Consider the following 23,785-nt stretch of genomic DNA (forward strand, 5'->3'; position numbering starts at 1 on the left):
CACGCCCCACCCCCCGCGTAGCGCAGCAGAAAAACAAAAATTAAAACGAGTCGCCTACGCCTTTAATGCTCGCACAAAAAAGCACCACGCGGTGCGTCCAAGGGGCCACTGCCCAGAATAGACAGCAATACAGGGAGAACAGGACGGAATCGTCTAACAAATGCAGCTGCAGTTGCAGTTGCAGTTGCAGTTGCTTTTGCTTTTGCAGTTGCTTTTGCTTTTGCAGTTGCTTTTGCAGTTGCAGTTGCTTTTGCATATATAAGGAGCACCCTTGTTTCGCTAGATCTTGTCTCGGATCTTCGATTGTCGTTTCAATTCTAGTTCTCAAATCGTACTTTCCTTTTTCACTATCCTTGCCGCTTATAACAGCATTAGACACTAGTCACCCCTCCCTCTTTTCTTTTATATTCAACCCTTTCACTCCCGCCCCCCCCCTATTTTATCCCGCTTTATTTACAATGGGCTCTCCTAGCGGTAGTACCACCAATGACATGATTACTGAAGAACCAAGCAAACCTCACCAAGTGCCACGTTTGGCACGTAGATTGACCGGGTTTCTTCCCTCGGAAATTAAATCCATCGACACAATGATTCCCTTGAAATCAAGAACTCTTTGGAACAAACACCAAGTCAAGAAGTTTGAAAACCCTGACCAATTCGAAGACCGTTTCATCTCCCACGTAGAGACTAATCTAGGTAGATCTCTCTACAACTGTGACGACTTGGCCGCCTACGAAGCCACTTCCATGGCCCTACGTGATAATTTGACCATCGATTGGAACAAGACTCAACAACGTATTACTGCAAGAGACCATAAACGTGTCTACTACTTGTCTTTGGAATTTTTGATGGGTAGAGCCCTAGATAATGCCTTGATCAATTTGCCCTCTCACAAGGGTGACAACTCAGGTACACCCTCCAGAGATACCGTCCAACAATCCTTGGATGACTTGGGTTTCAAATTAGAAGACGTCTTACAACAAGAACCAGATGCTGCCTTGGGTAACGGTGGTCTTGGTCGTCTTGCCGCTTGTTTTGTCGATTCCATGGCCACTGAAAACATCCCTGCTTGGGGTTATGGTTTACACTATCAATATGGTATTTTCGCTCAAAAGATTATTAACGGGTATCAAGTCGAAACTCCGGAATATTGGTTGATGAATGGTAATCCTTGGGAAATCGAAAGAAATGAAATCCAAGTCCCCGTCACTTTCTACGGTTATGTCGATAGATCCAACAACCCCACTTCTTCTACTTTATCTCCAGCTGAATGGATCGGTGGTGAAAGAGTGCTTGCCATCCCATACGATTTCCCCATCCCAGGTTTCAAAACAACTACTGTCAATAATTTACGTTTATGGCAAGCTAGACCAACTACTGAATTCGATTTTGCTAAATTCAACTCTGGTGATTACAAAAACTCTGTGGCTCAACAACAACGTGCCGAATCCCTAACCGCTTGTTTATATCCAAATGATAATTTCGTTCAAGGTAAAGAATTAAGATTGAAACAACAATATTTCTGGTGTGCTGCTTCCTTGCATGATATCGTCCGTAGATTCAAAAAGACAAACAGACCTTGGACTGAATTCCCAGATCAAGTCGCCATCCAATTAAATGATACTCATCCAACTCTTGCCATTGTCGAATTACAAAGAATCTTGGTCGATTTGGAAAAATTGGATTGGCATGATGCTTTCAATATCGTACAAAACACTTTCTCCTATACTAACCATACTGTCATGCAAGAAGCTTTGGAAAAATGGCCAATCTCCTTATTCGGTAGATTGTTACCAAGACATTTGGAAATCATTTATGACATCAATTGGTTCTTCTTACAAGAAGTCGAAAAGAAATTCCCCAAGGATGTCGATTTATTAAAGAGAATCTCCTTGATTGAAGAAAACGGTGATAGACAAATTAGAATGGCTTTCTTGGCCATTGTTGGTTCACATAAAGTTAATGGTGTTGCCGAATTACATTCAGAATTGATTAAAACAACCATTTTCAAAGATTTCGTCAAATTCTATGGTCCATCCAAATTCACTAACGTCACAAATGGTATCACACCAAGACGTTGGTTAAAACAAGCCAATCCTAAATTAGCTGCTTTGATCAGTGAATACATTCAAGATCCAAACGACGATTACTTATTAGATACCTCCAAATTAACCAAATTGACTCAATTTGCCGATAATAAAGAATTCCAAGATAAATGGAATAAAGTCAAATTAGAAAATAAATTGAAATTGGCAGATTTGATTCAAAAATGTTATGATGGTCAAGATATCATCAATAGAGAACATATTGGTGAAACTTTATTCGATATTCAAGTTAAAAGAATCCATGAATATAAACGTCAACAGATGAATATCTTTGGTGTCATTTACCGTTATTTGGCCATGAAGGAATTATTCAAACAAGGTTTAACAAAGGAACAAGTCGCCAAGAAATTCCCTCCAAAAGTATCCATCTTTGGTGGTAAATCTGCTCCAGGTTATTACATGGCCAAATTGATCATCAAATTAATCAATTCTGTCGCTGATGTTGTCAACAATGATCCACAAATCGGTTACTTATTGAAAGTCGCTTTTATTCCAGATTACAACGTCTCTAAAGCTGAAATCATTATTCCTGCAAGTGATTTGAATGAACAAATCTCCACCGCAGGTACTGAAGCCTCCGGTACTTCCAATATGAAATTCGTCATGAATGGTGGGTTAATCATTGGTACTGTCGATGGTGCCAATGTAGAAATCACCAGAGAAATTGGTGAAGACAACATTTTCTTATTTGGTAACTTGAGTGAAAACGTAGAAGAATTAAGATACAACCATCAATACCATCAAAAACCAATCCCTAAAGAATTGGAAATGACTCTAAGATCTTTAGAATCAGGTATGTTCTCTCCAGAAAATCCAAATGAATTCAAACCTTTATGGGATGCTATCGAACATCATGGTGATTATTATTTAGTCTCTGATGATTTCGAATCTTATTTGGCCACTCAAGAATTGGTCGATCAAGTTTATCATAATGAACAAAGTGAATGGATTAAAAAATCCATCTTGGGTGTTGCTAATATCGGGTTTTTCAGTTCTGATAGATGTATTCAAGAATACGCCGATACTATTTGGAACGTAGAAGCTTTGAAACCAGAATAATAATAATAATAATAATAATAATAATAATAATAAACGCGCTTATACATGTAGACTTTTATATATTTATTTACTTCTTATATTTACTTACTTATTTTTACTCACTTGTACTTACTTACTTACTTACTTGTACTTCGTTACTTGCATTTTTGCTTATCCCTTCACCCCGCCGTATTGATTCAAATAGACTTCTCCATGAATTAATTGTCTTTGTTCTTGTTTACCCCATTTACGTGGCAACCATCCCCAAAAATAATCATTCCTAATCGAGTTCCCCGTAATTATATCAAGACTCCATTTCCAACTACGATTCTTTGATATCAATTTAGCCAATTCTTTAATATCTCCGTTCCAAATCTCATAGTTTGTCTTGCTAAATAGCTTTTCCCTTACACGCTCCCTCACTCCACATACCTCCATATCATACCCAACATTATACGAAACCCAATTCACATTTTCATCTTGAATTTCATTATAAATCCCATCCCCATCATATCCACTCAAATATTGTCCAATTATATCATCCGCCATAGAAACAACATCATAATGTTCTAAATTCGTCGCTACATGTTGACCAATTTGACTATTCCAATTTATACTCACAACTCCCTTATCAAACAACCTTTCTCCATCTTCATTTTGAAATTTTGTGCACCCCACATTAGGTATACTCAAAATAGGGACCCCAAGCCCCACATCAATAAATTTTCTTACAATTGTGTCATATATCTCATCAGGTTTATACAATATAATACAATTATCATCACCTCCACCCTTGCGTAATCCCGGATACATATGCATAGTGGTATTTGTTAATAAATATTGATTCTCATACCTTATCACAATCTCATCATCAATAACTGATATGTCTCCATTCATATATTCAATATATGCGGCATATGACACAGCAATGGCTGAAAAACTTGCAGTGACACTAATTCCAATAGTTAATGCCCAGCATGCTGGTGATGTGGGGATCAAACAAAACGCGGGACTCCATGCAGTATAAAATGTACATGCAGCAGTTAATGCAAGTCCCACAATACATGAAACTCGACCAAAATCCCAGATACCTTTTTCTTCTCTTGCCATTAATGATTTCCGTCCAAGAGATTTATTAATGGGCAATTTATTCATTTCCATTAGAATGATAAAACAAAATAATACGATTATTAGACATTTCGATTTAATCTTCGTATTATTTAATATAGATAATTTGGACATTCCTTATTCGATTTTTTGCAGTTACTCATTGTCAGCCTCGATATGTTTATGTTTTTTAATTGCATACTCCAACTCTTTTATATAAAAACACGTATATTTTTTTTTTTTCATCTCATCACTTTTATAAATTTCTAGAATTTCCGGGAATGTTATGATATTAAAGGATGCCATGTGAAGTTGATGTGCAATTGGAAAAGATAATTATAAGTTAGAACTCTTTGAGTCTTTTAAATTCAAATATTTTCGTGGATTCATATTTACCCTCTACTCAATGCACAAGTTGGTACACTATTTTTTCCTGATTATCATTATTCTACCTGTTGTATCTACCAACTCGTCTTGTTTAGGTGCGCGGCTCCTAAAGCTCCGAAGATGTTTTTTACACGGCATAGGTATCCCTAATTTAAATTGTAATAATCTGATATATCCATCTATAAGATAAGAATTGTTAAACCATCTTATACATAAAATACGTGAAAATATCTTAGAAATTTAAAACAAAAAAATAATAGCAAAAAATAAGGTAGCTCTAATATAAATAACATGTAAAATGTCTTTCTACATTTGGAAATGCTCTTCTTCCTCTTTCACATTTCGTAAACTTTAAATAACCATTACCAAGTAAGTGGAAAAAAAGTTGAACAGAAAAAAAAAAAAAAAAAGGACAAACGGTTAATGAATATTATAATTTTACAATTGTCATGGCTATTATGGGTTTCATGTATAATATCTTCCACCAGTTCAGGTCCTATTACCAAAGAGAGCTTGAAAAAGGGATTTTATCATGCAGATGCCTTTTGTTCACCAAGTTATACAAATGGTGATGGTTCTTTAATTAATGCTTTAGAGGTAGCAACAAATATTGATTTCCCACCATTTATTAAGAAAAAGAGTAAAGGTGTTTATACTGGTTTTAAATTTTTAAAGATTTTAGATGTTCAATTAACCACTTTTTCCATAAAGAGAACAATCGTTTTATTTTATTGTAATAGAAGTCAAATTGAATGGAAAAAAGTATTTGAAATTGATAAAGATATTGATTGGAATAAACCAATTTGTGAATATATCCCCAAAAAAGAACCTCCTCCTAATACTTCAATTGGTAAACAATTGAAAAGTTGGTTTACATTTTGGGAAAAACCCAAAAAATCAACATTACTAACTGCAAAAGAAAAGGCTAAAAATGATTTAAATCATATGTTTTGCTTTAAATTAGCTAGGAAAAAATTTTATTCTTTTTATAAAGATCCATTTTATTTGAAAAATAGTTGGGCTGGTGGTATTTTTTATTCAAATTTTTCCACCATTGAAAAACTGGATTTTATTAAAAATCAATTAAGTGATGATTTAATATTTCCAAAGGATGAGTTTAAAATATATGCCGATGAAGAACATACAATACCCTTAGCTCCATTAATTACTGATAATTTCGATAATTATTGGTGGGAATGGACTAATTCTGGTGAACCTTTTGGTTATAGAAAATACATTCCATTTATGTATACTCCCAATAATGTGATAAGTATTGCTGATTTAAATAATTTGGAAGCAAAAAATGCAACAATGTTCTTAGAACCATTATTAGGAAACTTTATGAGACAAGATATAGATCGTAAAGCTGATAATTTTTTAAATATAGTGACAGGTGAATATTCGCGATATGGTGAAAAACCTTGGGAAGATGAAATAGATTATAAGGAAAATTATGAATTTACAGAAATAGAATTTGCCAATTCAACAAGATTTATCGATCATACTATTAAGAGAGTGACTCCATTTTATGAAGAAACAAGAAAACGTTATGCTAGATTAATTAGGACAAACCAAGATATTTATGAAAGAATTGTTAATTTCGCCAAATCAACAAAACTACCAAACCTAGATGAAACTTTGTGGAAAAATTTGGATTTTGGTGATAAGTTTGGCGAAGTAATAACTGATTCTAAAGAGATGTATCATAAAATTAGAAATGATTGGTATAACCTCCAAGGTAAGTGAAAAAAAGTATTATTGTTATATCTAGTGCTAAAGTTACATTTTATTTCTTTATTAAATGGAATTATTGTCTTAATTGTATGATTGAAGAAGTTTGTTATATTGACGAACTTTTTGTTTTACATCTTGAATATTTACTTATCACATTATTATCTTACTTATGACCTATATCTTGTTGCATGAATAACAATTGGTAATTGGTAACAGCAAACTTGCAGGCTTTGATCAGAATATATTATAGATGTATCCTTTGGAAATATTCAATTATCATAGAATTGATTTTCGATAAATTCAAACTTCTATACTGTGGGTGAATTCTAATAAAAAAAAACTAACAGTTCAAATATTCTTTAAATAAAATAATTGTATTATTTTTTTCTACTTAAAAAAAGAATACATGTTTAACTCTTCTTTTAGTGTATGTTTTTTTTTTTGTAAGTTTAGTATTATTTCTACTGGGTTTCCTAGTAATAAAATTTATAATCTCTGGTAGCATAAATTGCTAGAGGGTTGGAAAAAAAAAACAAATTAGGTATACCATTCAAAACTGTTTAAAATATAACAATTAACCATTAACATTAATACTCATTTGAATATATCACTAGGGCTAGTTATATGACAGGAAATTTCATGTAAGGCATCTAATGAACTTATTACTATAAGCCTTTTTAAACAGATTATTTCTAAAGAAACTTCATATTCTTTTTATATTACCATTAATAGACAAGTATTCTTTAATATATGGAATACTGCTTAGTAAATATGCTTATTAATTTTAAAGCAATTTTTATCGATTGGTTTTTCTCACTATTAAACATCTTAAATTTTACTCGCAGTTCTGGTTTAGCAAGTAAAGAATAAAAACTAAGTATGTAGAAATGTCATCTAGCTCGGATTACACCTTTTCCATAGGTTATGCTACAGCTGCTAGTCATAAGTACATCCATCTCTTTAAGTCATCAATATTTTCCAATTAATGGCATTAAAAACGAATACTAATATTTTTAAGACATGCATTTAATTGCCTGATCCCTGAACAAAGACCAAAACTATTTACTTCTGTTCAGTAGTATACTTACCACGAGAATTGTTGGTTTGGATCCAAGAATATATAACTTAAATTCAATCAAGTTATTAAGTACACAAACCACAAGAGGTTACATTCGCTAGGTAGCCAAAGGTAAAACAATACACTATCATGTGAGATATAACACCAACTGTATCATCTAAAACTACGTTACAAAAGAAAACCATATCCGTACAATCAATCTTTACTGATAAGTTGTACTATGTACTATACATACATTATACAGGTAAAACATTATGTTTTTATTTTATCATGCATATATACGGAATATATACACTCTTATACTCTACCAAAATTTTCTTTTTGTAGTTCCAATCAATAATAAATGAGCTACTCAAAAAAGACTGGGGTTACCTTTCAATATCTTTTATATCTAGCCTCTTTTAGATCTAATCTGGAATATTACCATACTCTTTGAGTCAACCTCACCTTTTAAGTATCAACTCTCACCTATTACCATCATCCTTCAGTCTCTACTATAACTACAGAAACAAATTCCTTTTATTTATTTCTACTTATACTAATATAATCTTTCTTGACTCTGATAGAACATCAGTGTAGTGAGGCTGACTTATCTAGATCAACAAAGAAAGATTAGCGCTAGATAACAGAAGATTGAGCAATAGTGTGCGCAGTACTAAATAGAACTGGGCTAAGGTAGTATTGCAGATAAGAGGTATTAAGAAGAAGAAAATAGTGGTAAAATGGATGTTATTAAATTTACATAAGTTGGGAGAAATAGATAGGATAGAACATGATTTTTCGAATATAAAGATTTTAAAGGAATTCAGCTTTTTTCTTCGTGACTCTTTTCTCTTCCTTCTAGAAAGAATTCCAACAGAAGCTTTTTATGTTGGGACAGATAATTTATGTTCCTTATATACAGTTGTTTAACTGAATTTATTAAGAGCTTAATTACTAGTCAATGTTTATTGGATTTATGCTCCAGACTTTTGTTGATTGTATCTAAAAAAATATATACTTTTACTGGAATTCAAGACAGTTAGACATTGTTATACAGTGTTTAAGATGTAAAGATGATTACTTTATTTAGACATATAGTAAATACTATAACTAAAATGAATATATTTCTTAAATAGTGTTTTTCGATATAAAAAGAAAAACACATTTTAAACAACAAGTCACGTGATAAAAGTCTTTTACCACTTAATAGAAAATGATATAATCATATTCCAGCAACTTTACATCAAAAACATCATTATTAAATAAATTCATACTCTCCTAAATCCCAGTAAATTTCTAGTTCTGCCCTCTTGGTAACTTTTGATTTAATTCAATTCATATTAGGCTATAGGCAACAGCACTTAGAAGGGATCATGAAGAGTTTCAAAAACGTCCCAGTGGCCGAGTGGTTAAGGCGATGCCCTGCTATTTGATGATTGCAATTAGGCATTGGGTTCTACCTGCGCAGGTTCGAATCCTGTCTGTGACGTGTTATTTTTATCCAATGAATGGAAATCACGTGTTAATATTTTGTGCTGTGTAGCGTTTAGTACAATGGATATTAGATTCAGCGGGTATAAACAGTTACCCGGAGTGTCACTTATTAGGATGTAATGATCAATAACTTCTTATTGACGTGGTATATAACTATTGATCAATTTACGTCACTAGTTAATCACTTGTTGGCTGTTCTTCTTGAACACCAAGAAGATCCTTCGTCGACCTATAGTCGCCTCTTATATACCTTTACTCATTGGTGGCCCAACCAATACATCCCGAACCGATTAGCACCCAGTTCTCTCCATTACTCCAGGACTCACGTTTGCAACCGTTCGTCCACTACTATGGTAAGTAGACACCTAGGCTATAGCCCCTTGTCATCTTTTAATAACGACACGTAGCTAATACATCTGTAACCACTGGTTACAATGCGTCCCACTTGTGGCTGGCAACTCGACAAGTCACGTGATCACCTCAAGCCCATGCGAAGACTTGGCAATCCCTCCAGGATCCCTACATGCTGTTATAAATTTTTTGCTATCTTATTGATAAATGCAAATAACTTTATGTATTATCTCATAATTGAATGAATAGTTCTATATTTTAATTTAATGATACTTAATGATCTAAATAACAGTATTGAAGAGGAACTGTTTGATAATAAAATAACTTACAAAAATAAACAATAAATTAAAAATAAAATTATTTCTTTCGGTATTTAGTTTGTATATCCTGTTGTTCTGTACTTTTCTTATTGATGATAACTTTCTTCTCTCTATTTTCTCATTCTTTTCACTTAACTTTATTCACATCTTCTTGCTCATCGAAAAATATATGGTATGTAAAAATTTTCGCTAGCAGCAAAGGCTAGCTACGCGACATGTGCTGCTTAGTACCTGTAATAATTATTTGGCCTTTTGTGGTAAATCTAGATGAGGTATGTTACTAACATCTGGTTAGGTCATGTGATCATGTTGATATAGATAATATACTTGTGAATATGTTTATACTAAAAGGTGCACGAAAGAATATATTCAGATATAAGACGAAGATTTAAGAGATACAGAGATATCTAAGATGTCACAGAGTACAAAAGATCTAAGGCTATCGGAGGAGTGAGGCTGTAGGTTTACGGCTAAGTTAAGGACAGGTGGCTTTTAGAAACTTACTCCTGAAAGTGGGTTGATAGATAAATGTTTAGGCATCTTATTACCATCAGCAGAGACTATACGGAAGACATAGTCTACGAATTAGAACGACCGTTATAATTCAGCTCATAAAGAGTTATCTTCCAGAACGTTGGTTCCGATGAGAAATTATGTATTATTTCTGGGAGGCTTGTGTCTGACGATATAGTTGTATAAGAGGAATGCTTTGTGAAGATGGATATTCAGAATATGCATTCTGTTTAACGGATCAATCTAATTTTATATTAATTTCTGGTTCTAACTAAAATCCGGTTGACTTATACAAATTTATAACAAGAATTTTCATTGACCGTAGCTAAATCTACGAGGTCTTTCCTTCCGTCACAAATTATTATCCTTGGATTCTTTGATTTTTAGCCTCAATAGGTAATAATGCCAAAGGACTAATTCTATGAAGCTTTATTCTATTAGTGGATGGATCTCTAAATAGGTATTGTATATTTTCAATATTAGTTTCCAGATTTCCACAACCACTCTTTGCTATCTATTTGTTATACCATAAGAAAACCCTTAGCTTATTACCCTTTTCATAATTGTATCTATATACTTCTGTAGTTCTTATTTTTCTCCTTGTAGCTGGATCCATCTGGAGAAGAGCATTGGGCTTTATACACTTCTAAAAATAAATGCGCCACATATTAATAATAAAAATTATTAATCATATGTGACAATAACTTTTATTTACTTATTTGAGATTCTTCTTAAACCTAACCAACAAAGGTAGTTTTAATAAAATTATTTATGCTACTATTTCTCAAAGATTGTGTGTTGTCTTACGGTAATACTGACTCCGCTATTTTAAGTCTTGATAGTCTTAAAATTATATTATCTGTTGCTAATAATAAGCAATTACACATTCGAACTGCAGACATCAGTCATGCTTTCCTATACGCTACTCTAGATGAGGAGTTATATATTAACCATCCATCAGATAAGAGGGTGTATACGCCACTAAAGAAAGCTCTTTATGGCTTGAAGCAAAGTCCAAAAAATTGGAATGAAACATTAAGAGAATTTATGAATTCTCATGATTTTTGTGATACGGAGTTTGCTCCAGGATTGTTTGTATCTTCGGATGGCAATAAACTTATAGCAGCGTATGTGGATGATTGTGTTTTAGCCGCAGAAACTGAAGAAGATCTGGATGAGATAATAGAAATATTTAAGAATACATTTGAATTAAAAGTTATTGGAATAATGAATGAAAAAAAATAATTAGAAACAGATATTTTAGGTATAGACTTGAAGTATGACTTGACTAAAGGAATCATTACATTGAGTATGAAATCATACATTGACAAATTTAATGATGATTCTCCACTACTAAAACTGAAAGAATATGAGAATAACTTAACAACAGAACAAAAGAAAGATTTAACACCTCACTTTAGTGAATATAATTTAAATCCAAATGAAGATACACTTCTAATGAATAAGACTGAATACAAAGAGAAGGTTAAGTATATACAAAAATCTATTGGAAAGCTAAACTACTTGAGAACAAGAGGTAGGCTGGATCTGAAATTTGCAGTTAGCAAGATTGCCAGATTTGCATTATATCCACATGTTAAAGTAATTAAAGCTGTTGATAGATTAATTAAATGTACTTATGTGAAAAGGGATCTCAATGTAGTAATGAAAAGAGAAAAGAAACAGCCTGATGAGATAACAGTAATCACTGATGCTTCATTAGGGTCAGAATATGATGTAAAATCAAGAATTGGGGGTATAATATGGTTTGGAAACACATTTATGTTTGGGTTTTCAAACAAATCATCAATTGTTTGTGACTCTTCGGCAGAATGTGAATTAGATGCTCTAAACAAAGGTGAAAAATTAGCTCTACATTTAAAGTTCAAGTTAGAAAAATTATTTAAGAAAAATTTTAAAATTAATATTATTACGGATTCTAAACCTGTAATAGAATGGCTTAAAATAACCATATATTGGAGGTAGAACAAAGTTCCTTGGAATCAGAATTGGTCGTTTAAAAGAAAGATTAAAGGACAAGTCCACCTTTCTAAGAAAAATTGATGGATTGGAGAATGTAGCCAATCCATTAACAAAACCAGTCAGCTCAACAGATTTCAAGAACCTAAGTAAAATCATGGAAGGTAACATTACTCCACAAAACTTACTACCATTGACCAACCTTGTGTAGACTGAAGAGGGAGTTCGCAAGATGTAAGGATCGTGTATGGTCAGGTAGAATGATAAAAAGTTTGTTAAGAGGGTGTGCTGGAATATGATTATATCATTTTCTATTAAGTGGTAAAAGACTTTTATCACGTGAGTTATTGTTTAAAATGTGTTTTTCTTTTTATATAGAAAAACACTATTTAAGAAATATATTCATTTTAGTTATAGTATTTACTATATATATCTGAATAAAGTAATCATCTTTACATCTTAAACACTGTATAACAATGTCTAACTCTCTTGAATCCCAGTATATAGTTATAAGAATAATCAGGGTTATAGTCATCTGTAAAATACTAGCCAGATCACTATATAATGAAAATTGTTGTAATACGAGACTGACAGGACAAGGATGGTGTTTCAGAGTTCGGATGGTACTGAGATCAGTAGTTACAGGTTGTATTACACAAGATTATTGTATCTCCCCCTTGGTCCTTCTCCATATAGTATATAATAGTATATTGGTCTATACATACCCCTTATATACTTCTTTAGAGCTGGACAGTTTTGAGTGCATAGTTACCAGATGCGGTACACTCATTGAAACCTGGGTGTCATCCTTACTAATAGGTGTCCGAGATGAACCAGAAGTAGGTGCAGATTCAGTGGTTACAGTTGAAGTTCCACGCCTGCTGAATAGTTGTTACTCAGCTGTGGTCAGCTGATCTGTCCTCTCTCGAGGCTTCTCTTGTACTGAAAGGCGACAATGCTTAGAGGGTTTTACAACAAAAATCAGTAAGATCTAAGGTTCCTTGGCCCAGTTGGTTAAGGCATCGTGCTAATAACGCGGGGATCAGCGGTTCGATCCCGCTAGGAACCAATTTTTGCTCAACGGACTGGTATCACGTGATGTTATTTGTTTTCTAGTGGCTGTATTGAGTCATAAAACAGTGTGTCAGACTTGTATACTTTAAATTCTGAAAATATATTACGATCACCCTCACTTAAATTCGTTAAGTATAAGTTTTTATTAAATTAAATAGCTAACCTTTGATTACTAAACCGGTTACTCACTCTTTTAGAAAGGAGAATAGTTATATATAAAAAAAAAAAAAGACCCACCAACAAAAAAATGTAAAATTTATTATGATAGATTCTATAAAGTTGTATTCAATATTTTATTGGGGCCAATGCTACTTAATTTTGGTTTTTTCGAAATGACTTAAACTGATTATGCCTTTTATAATTATTTGGCCCTTTAGGAAGGTCATTATTACTAGACCTGCCATAACGAGAATTATTCATATCTTGGGAGATGTGATTAGAGGAATCACTCTTAGATCTTGGGAAATCCAAAGGATGCCTATCATTTCTATAATTGTTGTTTCTATTAAAATTTCTATCATTATTTCTGCTAGTCTGTCTGTTACTATTTCTGTTATTATTTCTTTGATTATTGTAGTCTCTATATTTTTGATTATTATTTCTGTATTTTTCACTATCATTACTATACCTATCATAATCATTGTAGTTAGATCCTTTATAATCATTTCTATTGCCATAGTTTCCAGTATGATGATTATCGTAGCCATTATCATCACTTATATCATAATCATAATCATCTCTTCTTCTCTTTTTATTATTTGTTCTAGAATCATTGTAATTACGTTTAGCTGATTGTGACTTCTTATCTTGCCTCTTCTCTTTTTTTAGATTTTTCTGATTATTACCTTTTTTATCATGATCGTCATCAAATCGTTTATGCCTGTTGTTAGTTTTGCTCATTACCTTGTTTAATAATGAGTAATATTCTTTTTTTAAAGAGGGTGCTAAGTTGTCACCCGAAAATGCACTGCCATCTTCTATTGGAACTTTCGACGATCTTCTTTCTCTACAATCATCACCAAAATGGCCTGAGAAACCACAATTGTAGCATGATATGAAATCAATAGATAATTTTGATTGTTTCTTAGTGTTGGTATCATTTTTATTATTTGAATTTTCTGGTGATTCTTTTAATAAGTAACTCCTCCAAACATTTGGGCATCTATCTCTTGAATGTATTTTACTGTTACACATAGTACAGAATTTTCTTTTCCATTTTTGTGGACATTTCGATTTGTAATGGCCTGATTCATTACAATTTGAACAAATTATGGCTTTTGGACAATGTTGAGAATAATGATCATCTAAAACACCACAGTAAGTACAAATTACATGGGGACAGTTTTTTTTTAAATGACCTCTTTGCGAACAATTGTTACATTTTGGTTCTAATTTGTTTAAATTGTCATCCTCAAGACCAAAATAACGTCCTTGACCTCGAAGAGCTCTTAGTTCTTCTTTATTATCATCTACTTCTTCGATAGTGAGTGCTACTGACTTATTGTCATCAGTGAAAATCGCTGATTTATCATCTATTTTGTCACTGGTTGAACCACCATCAGTCTTTTTATCATCGATATTAGTTTTAAAGGATGATGCTATTTGAGATGTTACATGCTTGTTAAAATCTATGGAATCCATTGGTTCCACTTCCGATAAAGTGCTCATATTTGATTATATGTATGGGTATGAATGAATGTCTAATTTTTAGAATAGTATAAAATTAATATGGTATATCTCGAAACGGATAATTTATTAATGTTACTGAATCTAGAAGGGCTACTTCCAAATACTTAAAAATTTATGTTATTTTAACAGTTAAAAACTAAATACATCATCGATTATAAATTTTTCGGTACATTTTTTTCTTTGTTTTACGTGCGATGAGTTTGAAAACGTAAAAAAAAAAGAATTCTTTGGATCGATTCCAAGCAAAGTAAAAAAATAAAAGTGACAAAATATGTTACCTACCTACGTTTATTGTATATAAGTCATGACAAACTAGAGAAGATATATTAAAAAAGAAACTATTGTAATATATAGCGGTGAATTTAAAGAATAAGAACTATAAAATAGTAAATATATATGCAATAAGAAAAACATACGCATATATATGCATATATATAATTTTGTTACGAGAGCCATTTATTTTTGATCTATTTCTTGTCGTTAGAATAATCAATATCTAAAATTGACGAAGTATCAAATAGATCTTTTTCATCTTGTTGAGAAGCATCTGGCTTATTCCACATCCCATTTCTCACTTTCTCCCAAGAACTACCTTGCTGTGGCCGTATTAATGGATCTTGAGCTCGAGAATTTTGCAAAGCTCTTTGAGATATGCCATCTCTATTTCTTTGGAAGTCACCAGGTTTAGTATCGTTCTTGAAATTAGAGTCAAGCGTGTTATTATCATTACTGGAAGTCATAAATGGGTCGTATGAAGTTTGAACAGGATTTCTTAAATCACCTGAATCAGAATAGTTTGGTTGTAGTGGTTCAGGTTTTGGTAGATGGGAATCATGACGAGCACCTGAGTATAGACTAAAGGGATCCCTTTGGTTTAAAAAACTTGCACCTGTTGGCCTATTAGGATTTTCAAGCATTTTTTGTAATCTTTCTCTTGGATCAGGAAATCTTCTTGAAGGATTATTAAAAGTAGCTTTAAAATAATTCGACCACATCTTTGGAGGACTATTCTGTAATTGCTCCATCATACCTAGTTGTCTTGTTAAACTATTTGTTTGAAAATTGTTTGTAGAATCCCAGTTTTGTTGAGACACGGTCTGATATTTCAATTGATCAATCTCATTTGAATATTTATATCTTATGGTTACTCTTTGTGCTATAACTGAAGCGAAGATACCGACCAGTAAATTCCTAGGAAGCCTAACATTTTTGAATCCTCCTGTTTTCATGTATTTAGCCAAATAGGGTCCAAAAACAATTAAACCGAAAGTGGAAAACCCTGCAAACTTTTGATAATTTGCAATTCTTTCAAATCTTTCATATAATTCCCATCTGTCCCTTTGTTGAAGAGCAGAGTCTTTTGCATAAAAGTCTAAAGCAGTGTCATATGCTTTCTGAAACCATTTGTTTCCCATCATTTTACTTGGAAATGGTGGACCAAAATTATTACTGTCGTTAGGGTTGGCAGTAGCGTCGCCGCTACTTCTAGCACTATCCATCGTTATTCAGCTTAGACTTAATTTTATTGATAATTAATACTGATAAGTGAGGACTAAAGATTATATTTATCTTAATTTTGTTACCTATAGGTGAAATATAAGATCGAGTATTGTCTACCATTTATCGGTTTCTTGATAACAAATTTAGCCTAATTATATATATATTTCTTAAAGATATTAAAAGAAAACGACCCTAATTTAGTCGCGCTATGGCCGCGGATATTGTGAATTGCCATTTCCGTGGAAAAAAATGGTGGTCAGAGTATTTTAAGAGAGCGCTTATTTCCATGGAAAATAAATATAACTTATATGCGATTGAGCCTTTATAATGACCCGCAAAACTTTACCCTTGTGCTAATACAGTAATGTGATTACTTTATAAAAATAGTGTCATACTTCATGTATAAGCTGTCGTTTTTTGACACCATTACGTAGCATTGAGGAGAGATCTCTGTGAAGGCTAGAAAGGCATTGACAGAATGTTTCTTCCCAACAGTTTTACGACGCCGAATCCTTTTATTATGGAATTTACTTTCCTTTTTCATTATGTATATGAGAAAAAGAATAGGCCACATTATTTAACTTTTTAAGAATGATGTGGTATGAAACTAAATTTTGGAAAGTTCATCTTAATCTCTAAAGTGCTGGATCACTCCACGTTGATTATTCAGCCCTCTTGATCAAATAACTTCTGCTTGTAGTGCCTCTTTGCAATTGCCACTTACGGCTACTCTGGAAAACATTATCATGTTGAAGGACAATGCAAGTAAGAGACGTGTAAGTTCAAATATAATATTAGAAATTTTATATCTATATATCACCTATGATACTCTTTTTTATAATTGATAAATGTAATGTATAAACATTTTCTATATCATACTACAATCTTCAAGATCTTATATTGCTTAATACCTTCTAGATTGAGTCCGGGAAAAAAACTCTATATAATAATCAGATAGGTAGTTGATTTACGATTGTATGTTGATAGAATGCATACTGTTTTATTAGACATTTTATAAGCTGTATCTCAGACTATTTCTACTTTTTTTTTTCTCTAGTGAAATCTCATTCATATTCATAACCTGTACACCACACTTTCAAAAACTAAGTCTTGAAATTTCACTTCATTATGTTTTGAACACGGTCCCTAAGAAATGCCGGAAAAGTGTTTACCAACATTTGCCAAAATTTACTGTATTAATTTTGAAAGTAAAAATAGAAAATGAAGTGCATTAGATCAGGGTACAGCTATTTGAAAACAGATATTGTTTTGTTAAAATAAAACTAGTATAAACAACATTTGTTTAACCCAGAAACATCCCTTCATACATACAATGGATTATTTTAGACTAAAACAAACCTATTACACTGGTGAATATAAACAAGCTTTAAAAGAAATTGAATCATTACCTGTTGATGATACTACTTTATTTTACAAAGGTCTTACATTGATCACATTGTCAAAGTATGAAACTCTGACTTCTTCCAGTACTGAACACAATGACTTAATTGAGTCTATGGATTTGTATTCCAAGTTTATTAAGGATAAAAAACTAATCAAAGATTTGGAATCAAAAATCGAGTTGAGTAGTTCCAAACCTTTTCAATTGTTTTTATTGGCTTCTGCAAAAGCTATAAATAGAGAATTCGATGAAAGTTTAAATATATGTGTTGCTGGTATTGATGGAGATGAAACTTTGGGTGTTCCTGAATTATTATTATTAGCTATTGAAGTTTCTCTATTAAACGACCAACCAAGTGTAGCAAAGACAATGTATGATAACTATACCAATAACTTTGGTGATCAAATTAATAGTGAAAATGAATTAATTTTAAATTTGGCCGAATCTTATATTAAATTTGTCACCCATAAAGATACAACTACTTCAAACTTTTATTATTTTGAAGAATTAGCTCAAAGTTTCCCAACTTGGTTAACCCAATTGTCTTTGCTAAACTTACATTTACAACAAAAAAATGTCATAGAAGCTGAACAAATTATTTCTACTTTGGAATCAGATTATTATTCAAAGGAACAAAAAGATTTAGCTGCTATTTATTATCCAAACTTATTGACTGCAAAGATTATTTTGAGTTCAATGAAAGCTAAATATGATAATATCAATGACTTAAGAGAAGAATTGAAAAAAGTTGACCCAAATAATAGTTATATTAAAGAACATGATCAATTGAACTTGAAATTCGACGAAGTTGTTGCTAAATATTCTTCTTTATAATAAAAATTACATAACATTACCTACTTCATACAGTGGCTTACTTGTAACGCCGCCATTTCATATCACAAGGATTCTATAACTCATTTACACTACTTGCTCTCTTTTTAAAAGAATATGAATTTTAGTTAATGTGCATAAATTTATATACAGAGATTTGTAAACTATTACATATTGTTTAAATAATCTGTACAATATAATTTGAAAAGGAAAATAGACAGACCCTTTTCATTTATTATCTTGACCGATAATTTCCATCCAAGTTTTACCTTCTTTTTCCAATTCCTCTTTAATTTCATCTTTAATTCTAGCAATTAAACCAGGACCACGATAAGCGAATGAAGTATATAGTTCAACAAAGGAGGCACCTGCTTTAGCAAATTCAATTGCATCTTTGCCGGAAGATATACCACCACAGCCAACAAGAACCAATTTAGAATCTTTAGAATATTTAGAGACGGTTCTTAGGGCAGCAAGTGATAATGGTTTTAATGGTTTACCAGAGAGACCACCATTTTCATTTATTAATATCTCGTCTTCAGTTGTTAAAGTTTTTGGTCTTTGAATTGTTGTGTTTGAGATTATAATACCATCAATGTTTGATGTTTTAGCAGATTCAACTATAGATTTCAATTCATTTACACTTAGATCAGGAGCAATTTTCACTAAAATAGGAGGATTATGGGAAATGGCACCTAATGCATTACCAGTAGATATTAAATCATTTCTCTTTGCAACAATTTGACTTAATAAATTTGTTAATTTTTCTTCTTGTTGCAAATCTCTTAACCCAGGTGTATTTGGAGAAGAAACATTAATTACCAAAACATCAGCTAATGATTGGAATTTTTCAATACCCTTTAAATAATCTTGGACTTCATCGCCATTTTTATTCTTACCCAAATTTATTGCTAATAGTTTATCTTTATATAATGACAATTTACTAGTTTTCTTTTTATCACAAAAATAGGAGTTCAAAAAATTATTTACACGCCTGGATAAATTTTGATACATATTTTCATGACCATTTGAGTTGAATCCATATCTATTAATTACTGCATCATCCTGTGGTAGTCGGAAAAATCTTGGTTTGGGGTTACCTGGCTGTGGTAATGGCGTGACAGTACCAACTTCCATGAAGCCAAAGCCAATGGGGAGAACACCGTCAATTGCTTCACCATTCTTGTCAAAACCAGCAGCACAACCAATTGGATTTGTTAATGTAGTACCAAAAACGTTAACCCTTAAAGATTCCGGGTCTTTATCGAAGAACAGTTTTGGACTTAATCCTGATTTTAGAAACCAAATACCAAGTTTATGGCCGTTTTCTGCATCTGGTGTAACTAATCTTATTAAAGGACAAATTACGAATTCGTGAATGGCAGATCTAGAATTTGTTGTGTACCACAAACCAAGACCTAAACCTAAACTCCATAAAAAAATCTTAGGGGTTGATCCAAAAAACCCAGACTTTAAAGGTTTTGATGTATTAGCTGCTTTCGTAAAGCTTCTTTTTGAACTATTCAATAATGTTGTTTTGGAATAAACTCTGAGAGGTGAAGCAAATAATTTGGTTTGAAACATCTTTATATGAAGAATAAATGAACGCAAATATTTTCCGTTCTCTAGGAACAACAATTTATTCAACTAATTACGTACAGATGTTAAAACTCTTTTAGAGAGAATAAGGTATAATTTGCATACAATTGAATGCTGAATTTCAAAATTTCCAAACTAATTTCAAGCTTTTTGATGGTATCGTTAGTGCAATTCTCAAATGGGGAAAGGCTTCCTTAATTTTACGTCTTCACATTTTCCGGAGACGGTTTAATCGTTTTTAAGGCTATTCATTTTAAAATTGTTGCTCAAAGAAAGAAAAACCTAGTTTCAACAATTCACATTTACCAGATATATTACAGCTTAATTAATAATATTAGAACTTTAATCCATCCTTTAAATTGGCTTACGATTTATATTAGTATACACATAATACGAATATTTCTATGGAAATATATAATTATGTACAAAGATATAATAAATTTCAGGTTGAACATGCAGATTTCCTCTTTAGCGGGATCATATTAGTGTTTAATCAATGAGTGTAGTTTCCTGTTAAAAGTAAACTTAAATGCGTTATAGATTGTCAAAGTTAACTTCATCTTCGACTATAAAAGGTGTAGGAAGTGGGGCATTAATATCTTGGCTTTGTCTAACGGTTTCAAACATTTCCACTGGAACGTCTGGAGTCTTATCTGTTAGAACGATTATACCAGAACCTCCTTTAAATTTACGTACTGGAGTAAAACGTCCCTCTTTATTAAATGAAACGTATCTTGCCTGAGCTGGAAGGACACGAGACATGTTTGGTAAGTTATATGGTTTTGAAGAATATTTATTCTTGACAGTGTCAGTCTCTGCATGATCTCCTGACTTATCTGATTTTTCACTATCTTTTTCCTGGTCATCTTTGATGTCTGACTTGTCTTGCGTTGGTTCACCTTTAGTACTCTTTGAATCTTGACTTTCTTTACCTTTCTTTGTTTTCATTGCTCTAACTTTAGCTCTAGCTGTTGTAGACAAAACAGCAGTAGCCACCTTTTCAACTTCTTTATCAGTAGCTTCTTCATACATGTTTGGATAAGCAAATAATTCTTCTTTAGAGTGACAATGTAGATCAAATTTTGGAATTGTGAAATCACTACCACGTACACCAATAACAGTAGTTGGAGCAAATGATAATGATAAGAAATGGGCAAGTGGGAACCAATACCAGAATTGTGAAAACATTGCTAAACCAACAACTGCTTTGGCATCTAAGGTACCCATATCATTATTTTCCAACTGAATAGTAACGTTCCGACCACCTGCGTTTATAATACCTTGGGCAAGACATGCACCAAACTTAGCAAGACCTTCTTGATGTTTAGTCTTAATTACGGTTAAAAATTCTTTATTAAATTCTGAGACCTTTGGTGTCAATTTTTCAGTTTGCTGGATCATAATCATAGATAAAGCGATCATGGCAGCCTGTCTCACAAAATCAACAGGATCCTTGGTTAAAGGTTCTAAAACTTCAATAGCAGATGGAACATTTTTACCGGCACATGCGATACCTAAGGCAAAAGCAGTACCACATCTAACATGTGCATTATGAGATTCAGATAATAACTCAACAATTCTTGGGACAGTTGTGTAATCACGTAAAAGAACAAAACCTAATGATGTAACTGCAGCTCTTCTCACATCATCATTTGAATCAGAAACTGCTATGTGCAATAATTTCTTAATAGCTTTATTATTACCTGTACCAGCATAAGCCATGGCAATAGTATAGGCACCACCATAACGCAACAAAGCATTTTCATTCTTGATCATCTTTTCAATTAATTCATCAGCCAATTCTTGACGACTGTAACTCATTAAGGCTAAACCCATTGCTAAACCACGTGTGATGTTATGATGTTTAGTTTCCTGGGCATACATATACATGTCGTGGATTGAAGATTCAGATCCAGCACCAAGCATGGTTAAACCCATACCTAAAGCAGCTGCTTCACCAGAAATAGCAGAGTCATTATATAAAACTTCTTTTAAGATTTCATAAATTTCATTATCAGAAGTACTCATTGCTGCCAACCCCATACCTAAGGAAGCACCATGTAACAGAACATCAACATCTTCATCACCTGAATTTGCAGTATTATCAATAATTTGGTTCTTTAAATAATCAATAACATCTCTACCAGCACCTGCATAGATCAGACCCAGACCATATAGAGAGCCACCTTTAATATAACGAGAGTTTGAAGTTGAAAAACTACCAGGTAAATAAGGCCTCATAGTTTTCATACCATTTGATAAATTACCTTTATTAATAACACCTAATGATGCAGTAGCAGTAAATTTAGCCCAATTTTTTGATTTGTCTAACCAAGGTAGATTATCTTTAATAAAAGTATTATCAGTAGTACCTGCATGCATGAACCCATTTGCTACACTAACTGCAGTATGGAATAAAGAGAATTTACCATCGATGGAACTTTTAGATTTATTTAATAAACCAATGTCAATATTTTTATTATTTAGTAAGAAAGTATTATAATAATCACAAGTCGGTACACCAGATAATACTTCAATGACAGTTTCATCATAACCTTTTGAGTTTAAATTATTCATTAAAGTAGTTAATAAACCTTGTGAAGCAGATGAAACCAAATCAAATGCAATTTGATAAGCAATATCTTTATTTTCATCAGCTTTCAATTGGTCAAATAATTGAATTGCCAAATTAGCATCGTTTAAGTTTACAACAATTTTGCATACTGTAAAATAATCTACGGAGTTCATTGCTAATAATATCTTGAATAAAGAGTTCAAAATATTAGATCTAAATGAAGAGTTTGTTACTGTGGTTGTAGCGGCAGTTAATACATAATTTATTAATTTCAAAGCTGCAGCTTCTGAATCCTTTTGTACTCTAGTGTTTAAAATGTTTTCGACAACATCTAATCTGAAGGCCTCTAGCGCAATACCTAGAGCCAATTTGTATTCACCTGATGTAACACATTTATCCATCATTCTTTCGAAGATTGTAGTTAATTTAGGTTCAATATCATTTATTGATTGATTATCCAAATAACTAGCAGTAGCATTTTTAATATACATTTGAATACTTTGAGATACAATGGTTTCCACATATTCTGATTTTTCATCAATATCAAAGGCTGATTCAGCAGCCAAAGCGTATTTGACGGCAGAAACATATTCACCTAAATTATAATAAACTTTAGAAGCAATTAATGCAGCGATTTTGCGATCAGAAAACTTGGTATCGTCGTAAAGAGCTTCTATATCAGTAATGGAGTTAGAAATTTCGGACCATAATGAATCAACAATTTCATTTAAACTTTTTAAGGCATAAGATTTGACAGAATCATCTGATTCCTTTAATAGTGCTAATAATGGTGCAGCAGTTGATACAGACATTTTGTTTTAAACAATTTTATAATATGAAAAAGGAGCTCGAAACAAAAAAAAAAAACAGCAAAATATTTTGGTTAATTAAAACGGTAGTTTAGGAATTATGTTATTGCTACTTTAATGTGAATTATGTTAATCCTTTTTTTTTCTTTATCGTTTAGTTTTTCGTAACCTTTAAAGATTCACACGTAACGTAACGACACCGTCTTCCACAACAAAG

The 23,785-nt window shown here is 32.3% G+C and overlaps 9 protein-coding genes and 2 non-coding genes across 11 annotated transcripts; 6 read left to right on the forward strand and 5 right to left on the reverse strand.

The window, feature by feature from the left end:
* Nucleotides 1-65: 65 nt before the first annotated feature.
* On the forward strand, nucleotides 66-3,164 carry TBLA0F01850 (glycogen/starch/alpha-glucan phosphorylase; the record flags this gene model as incomplete). Its single annotated transcript, XM_004181198.1, has 1 exon — nucleotides 66-3,164. The coding sequence occupies one exon, from the start codon at nucleotides 66-68 to the stop codon at nucleotides 3,162-3,164; it is 3,099 nt and encodes a 1,032-aa protein (XP_004181246.1).
* Nucleotides 3,165-3,314: 150 nt separating this feature from the next.
* TBLA0F01860 (uncharacterized protein) lies at nucleotides 3,315-4,385 on the reverse strand (the record flags this gene model as incomplete). The annotated part of the gene is made up of 1 exon (XM_004181199.1): nucleotides 3,315-4,385. The coding sequence occupies one exon, from the start codon at nucleotides 4,383-4,385 to the stop codon at nucleotides 3,315-3,317; it is 1,071 nt and encodes a 356-aa protein (XP_004181247.1).
* A 675-nt stretch (nucleotides 4,386-5,060) lies between these two features.
* Nucleotides 5,061-6,383, forward strand: TBLA0F01870 (uncharacterized protein; the record flags this gene model as incomplete). Its single annotated transcript, XM_004181200.1, has 1 exon — nucleotides 5,061-6,383. The coding sequence occupies one exon, from the start codon at nucleotides 5,061-5,063 to the stop codon at nucleotides 6,381-6,383; it is 1,323 nt and encodes a 440-aa protein (XP_004181248.1).
* A 2,439-nt stretch (nucleotides 6,384-8,822) lies between these two features.
* Nucleotides 8,823-8,920, forward strand: TBLA0Ftrna6S. Its single transcript is given in 2 exon segments — nucleotides 8,823-8,860; nucleotides 8,875-8,920. It is a non-coding gene; the product is annotated as a tRNA-Ser (tRNA).
* A 2,500-nt stretch (nucleotides 8,921-11,420) lies between these two features.
* TBLA0F01880 (uncharacterized protein) lies at nucleotides 11,421-12,095 on the forward strand (the record flags this gene model as incomplete). Its single annotated transcript, XM_004181201.1, has 1 exon — nucleotides 11,421-12,095. One exon carries the CDS (start codon nucleotides 11,421-11,423, stop codon nucleotides 12,093-12,095), a length of 675 nt encoding a protein of 224 aa, XP_004181249.1.
* A 989-nt stretch (nucleotides 12,096-13,084) lies between these two features.
* Nucleotides 13,085-13,158, forward strand: TBLA0Ftrna3I. Its single transcript has one exon. It is a non-coding gene; the product is annotated as a tRNA-Ile (tRNA).
* A 317-nt stretch (nucleotides 13,159-13,475) lies between these two features.
* TBLA0F01890 (zinc finger CCHC domain-containing protein) lies at nucleotides 13,476-14,831 on the reverse strand (the record flags this gene model as incomplete). Its single annotated transcript, XM_004181202.1, has 1 exon — nucleotides 13,476-14,831. The coding sequence occupies one exon, from the start codon at nucleotides 14,829-14,831 to the stop codon at nucleotides 13,476-13,478; it is 1,356 nt and encodes a 451-aa protein (XP_004181250.1).
* A 488-nt stretch (nucleotides 14,832-15,319) lies between these two features.
* On the reverse strand, nucleotides 15,320-16,351 carry RCI37 (Rci37p; the record flags this gene model as incomplete). Its single annotated transcript, XM_004181203.1, has 1 exon — nucleotides 15,320-16,351. The coding sequence occupies one exon, from the start codon at nucleotides 16,349-16,351 to the stop codon at nucleotides 15,320-15,322; it is 1,032 nt and encodes a 343-aa protein (XP_004181251.1).
* A 1,334-nt stretch (nucleotides 16,352-17,685) lies between these two features.
* Nucleotides 17,686-18,588, forward strand: SEC28 (coatomer subunit epsilon; the record flags this gene model as incomplete). The annotated part of the gene is made up of 1 exon (XM_004181204.1): nucleotides 17,686-18,588. One exon carries the CDS (start codon nucleotides 17,686-17,688, stop codon nucleotides 18,586-18,588), a length of 903 nt encoding a protein of 300 aa, XP_004181252.1.
* Nucleotides 18,589-18,813: 225 nt separating this feature from the next.
* Nucleotides 18,814-20,169, reverse strand: TBLA0F01920 (dihydroorotate dehydrogenase 2; the record flags this gene model as incomplete). The annotated part of the gene is made up of 1 exon (XM_004181205.1): nucleotides 18,814-20,169. The coding sequence occupies one exon, from the start codon at nucleotides 20,167-20,169 to the stop codon at nucleotides 18,814-18,816; it is 1,356 nt and encodes a 451-aa protein (XP_004181253.1).
* A 549-nt stretch (nucleotides 20,170-20,718) lies between these two features.
* RPN2 (proteasome regulatory particle base subunit RPN2) lies at nucleotides 20,719-23,571 on the reverse strand (the record flags this gene model as incomplete). Its single annotated transcript, XM_004181206.1, has 1 exon — nucleotides 20,719-23,571. The coding sequence occupies one exon, from the start codon at nucleotides 23,569-23,571 to the stop codon at nucleotides 20,719-20,721; it is 2,853 nt and encodes a 950-aa protein (XP_004181254.1).
* Nucleotides 23,572-23,785: the final 214 nt, after the last annotated feature.

This window comes from Henningerozyma blattae, chromosome 6, assembly GCF_000315915.1.
Source record: "Henningerozyma blattae CBS 6284 chromosome 6, complete genome".
Lineage (NCBI taxonomy): Eukaryota > Fungi > Ascomycota > Saccharomycetes > Saccharomycetales > Saccharomycetaceae > Henningerozyma > Henningerozyma blattae.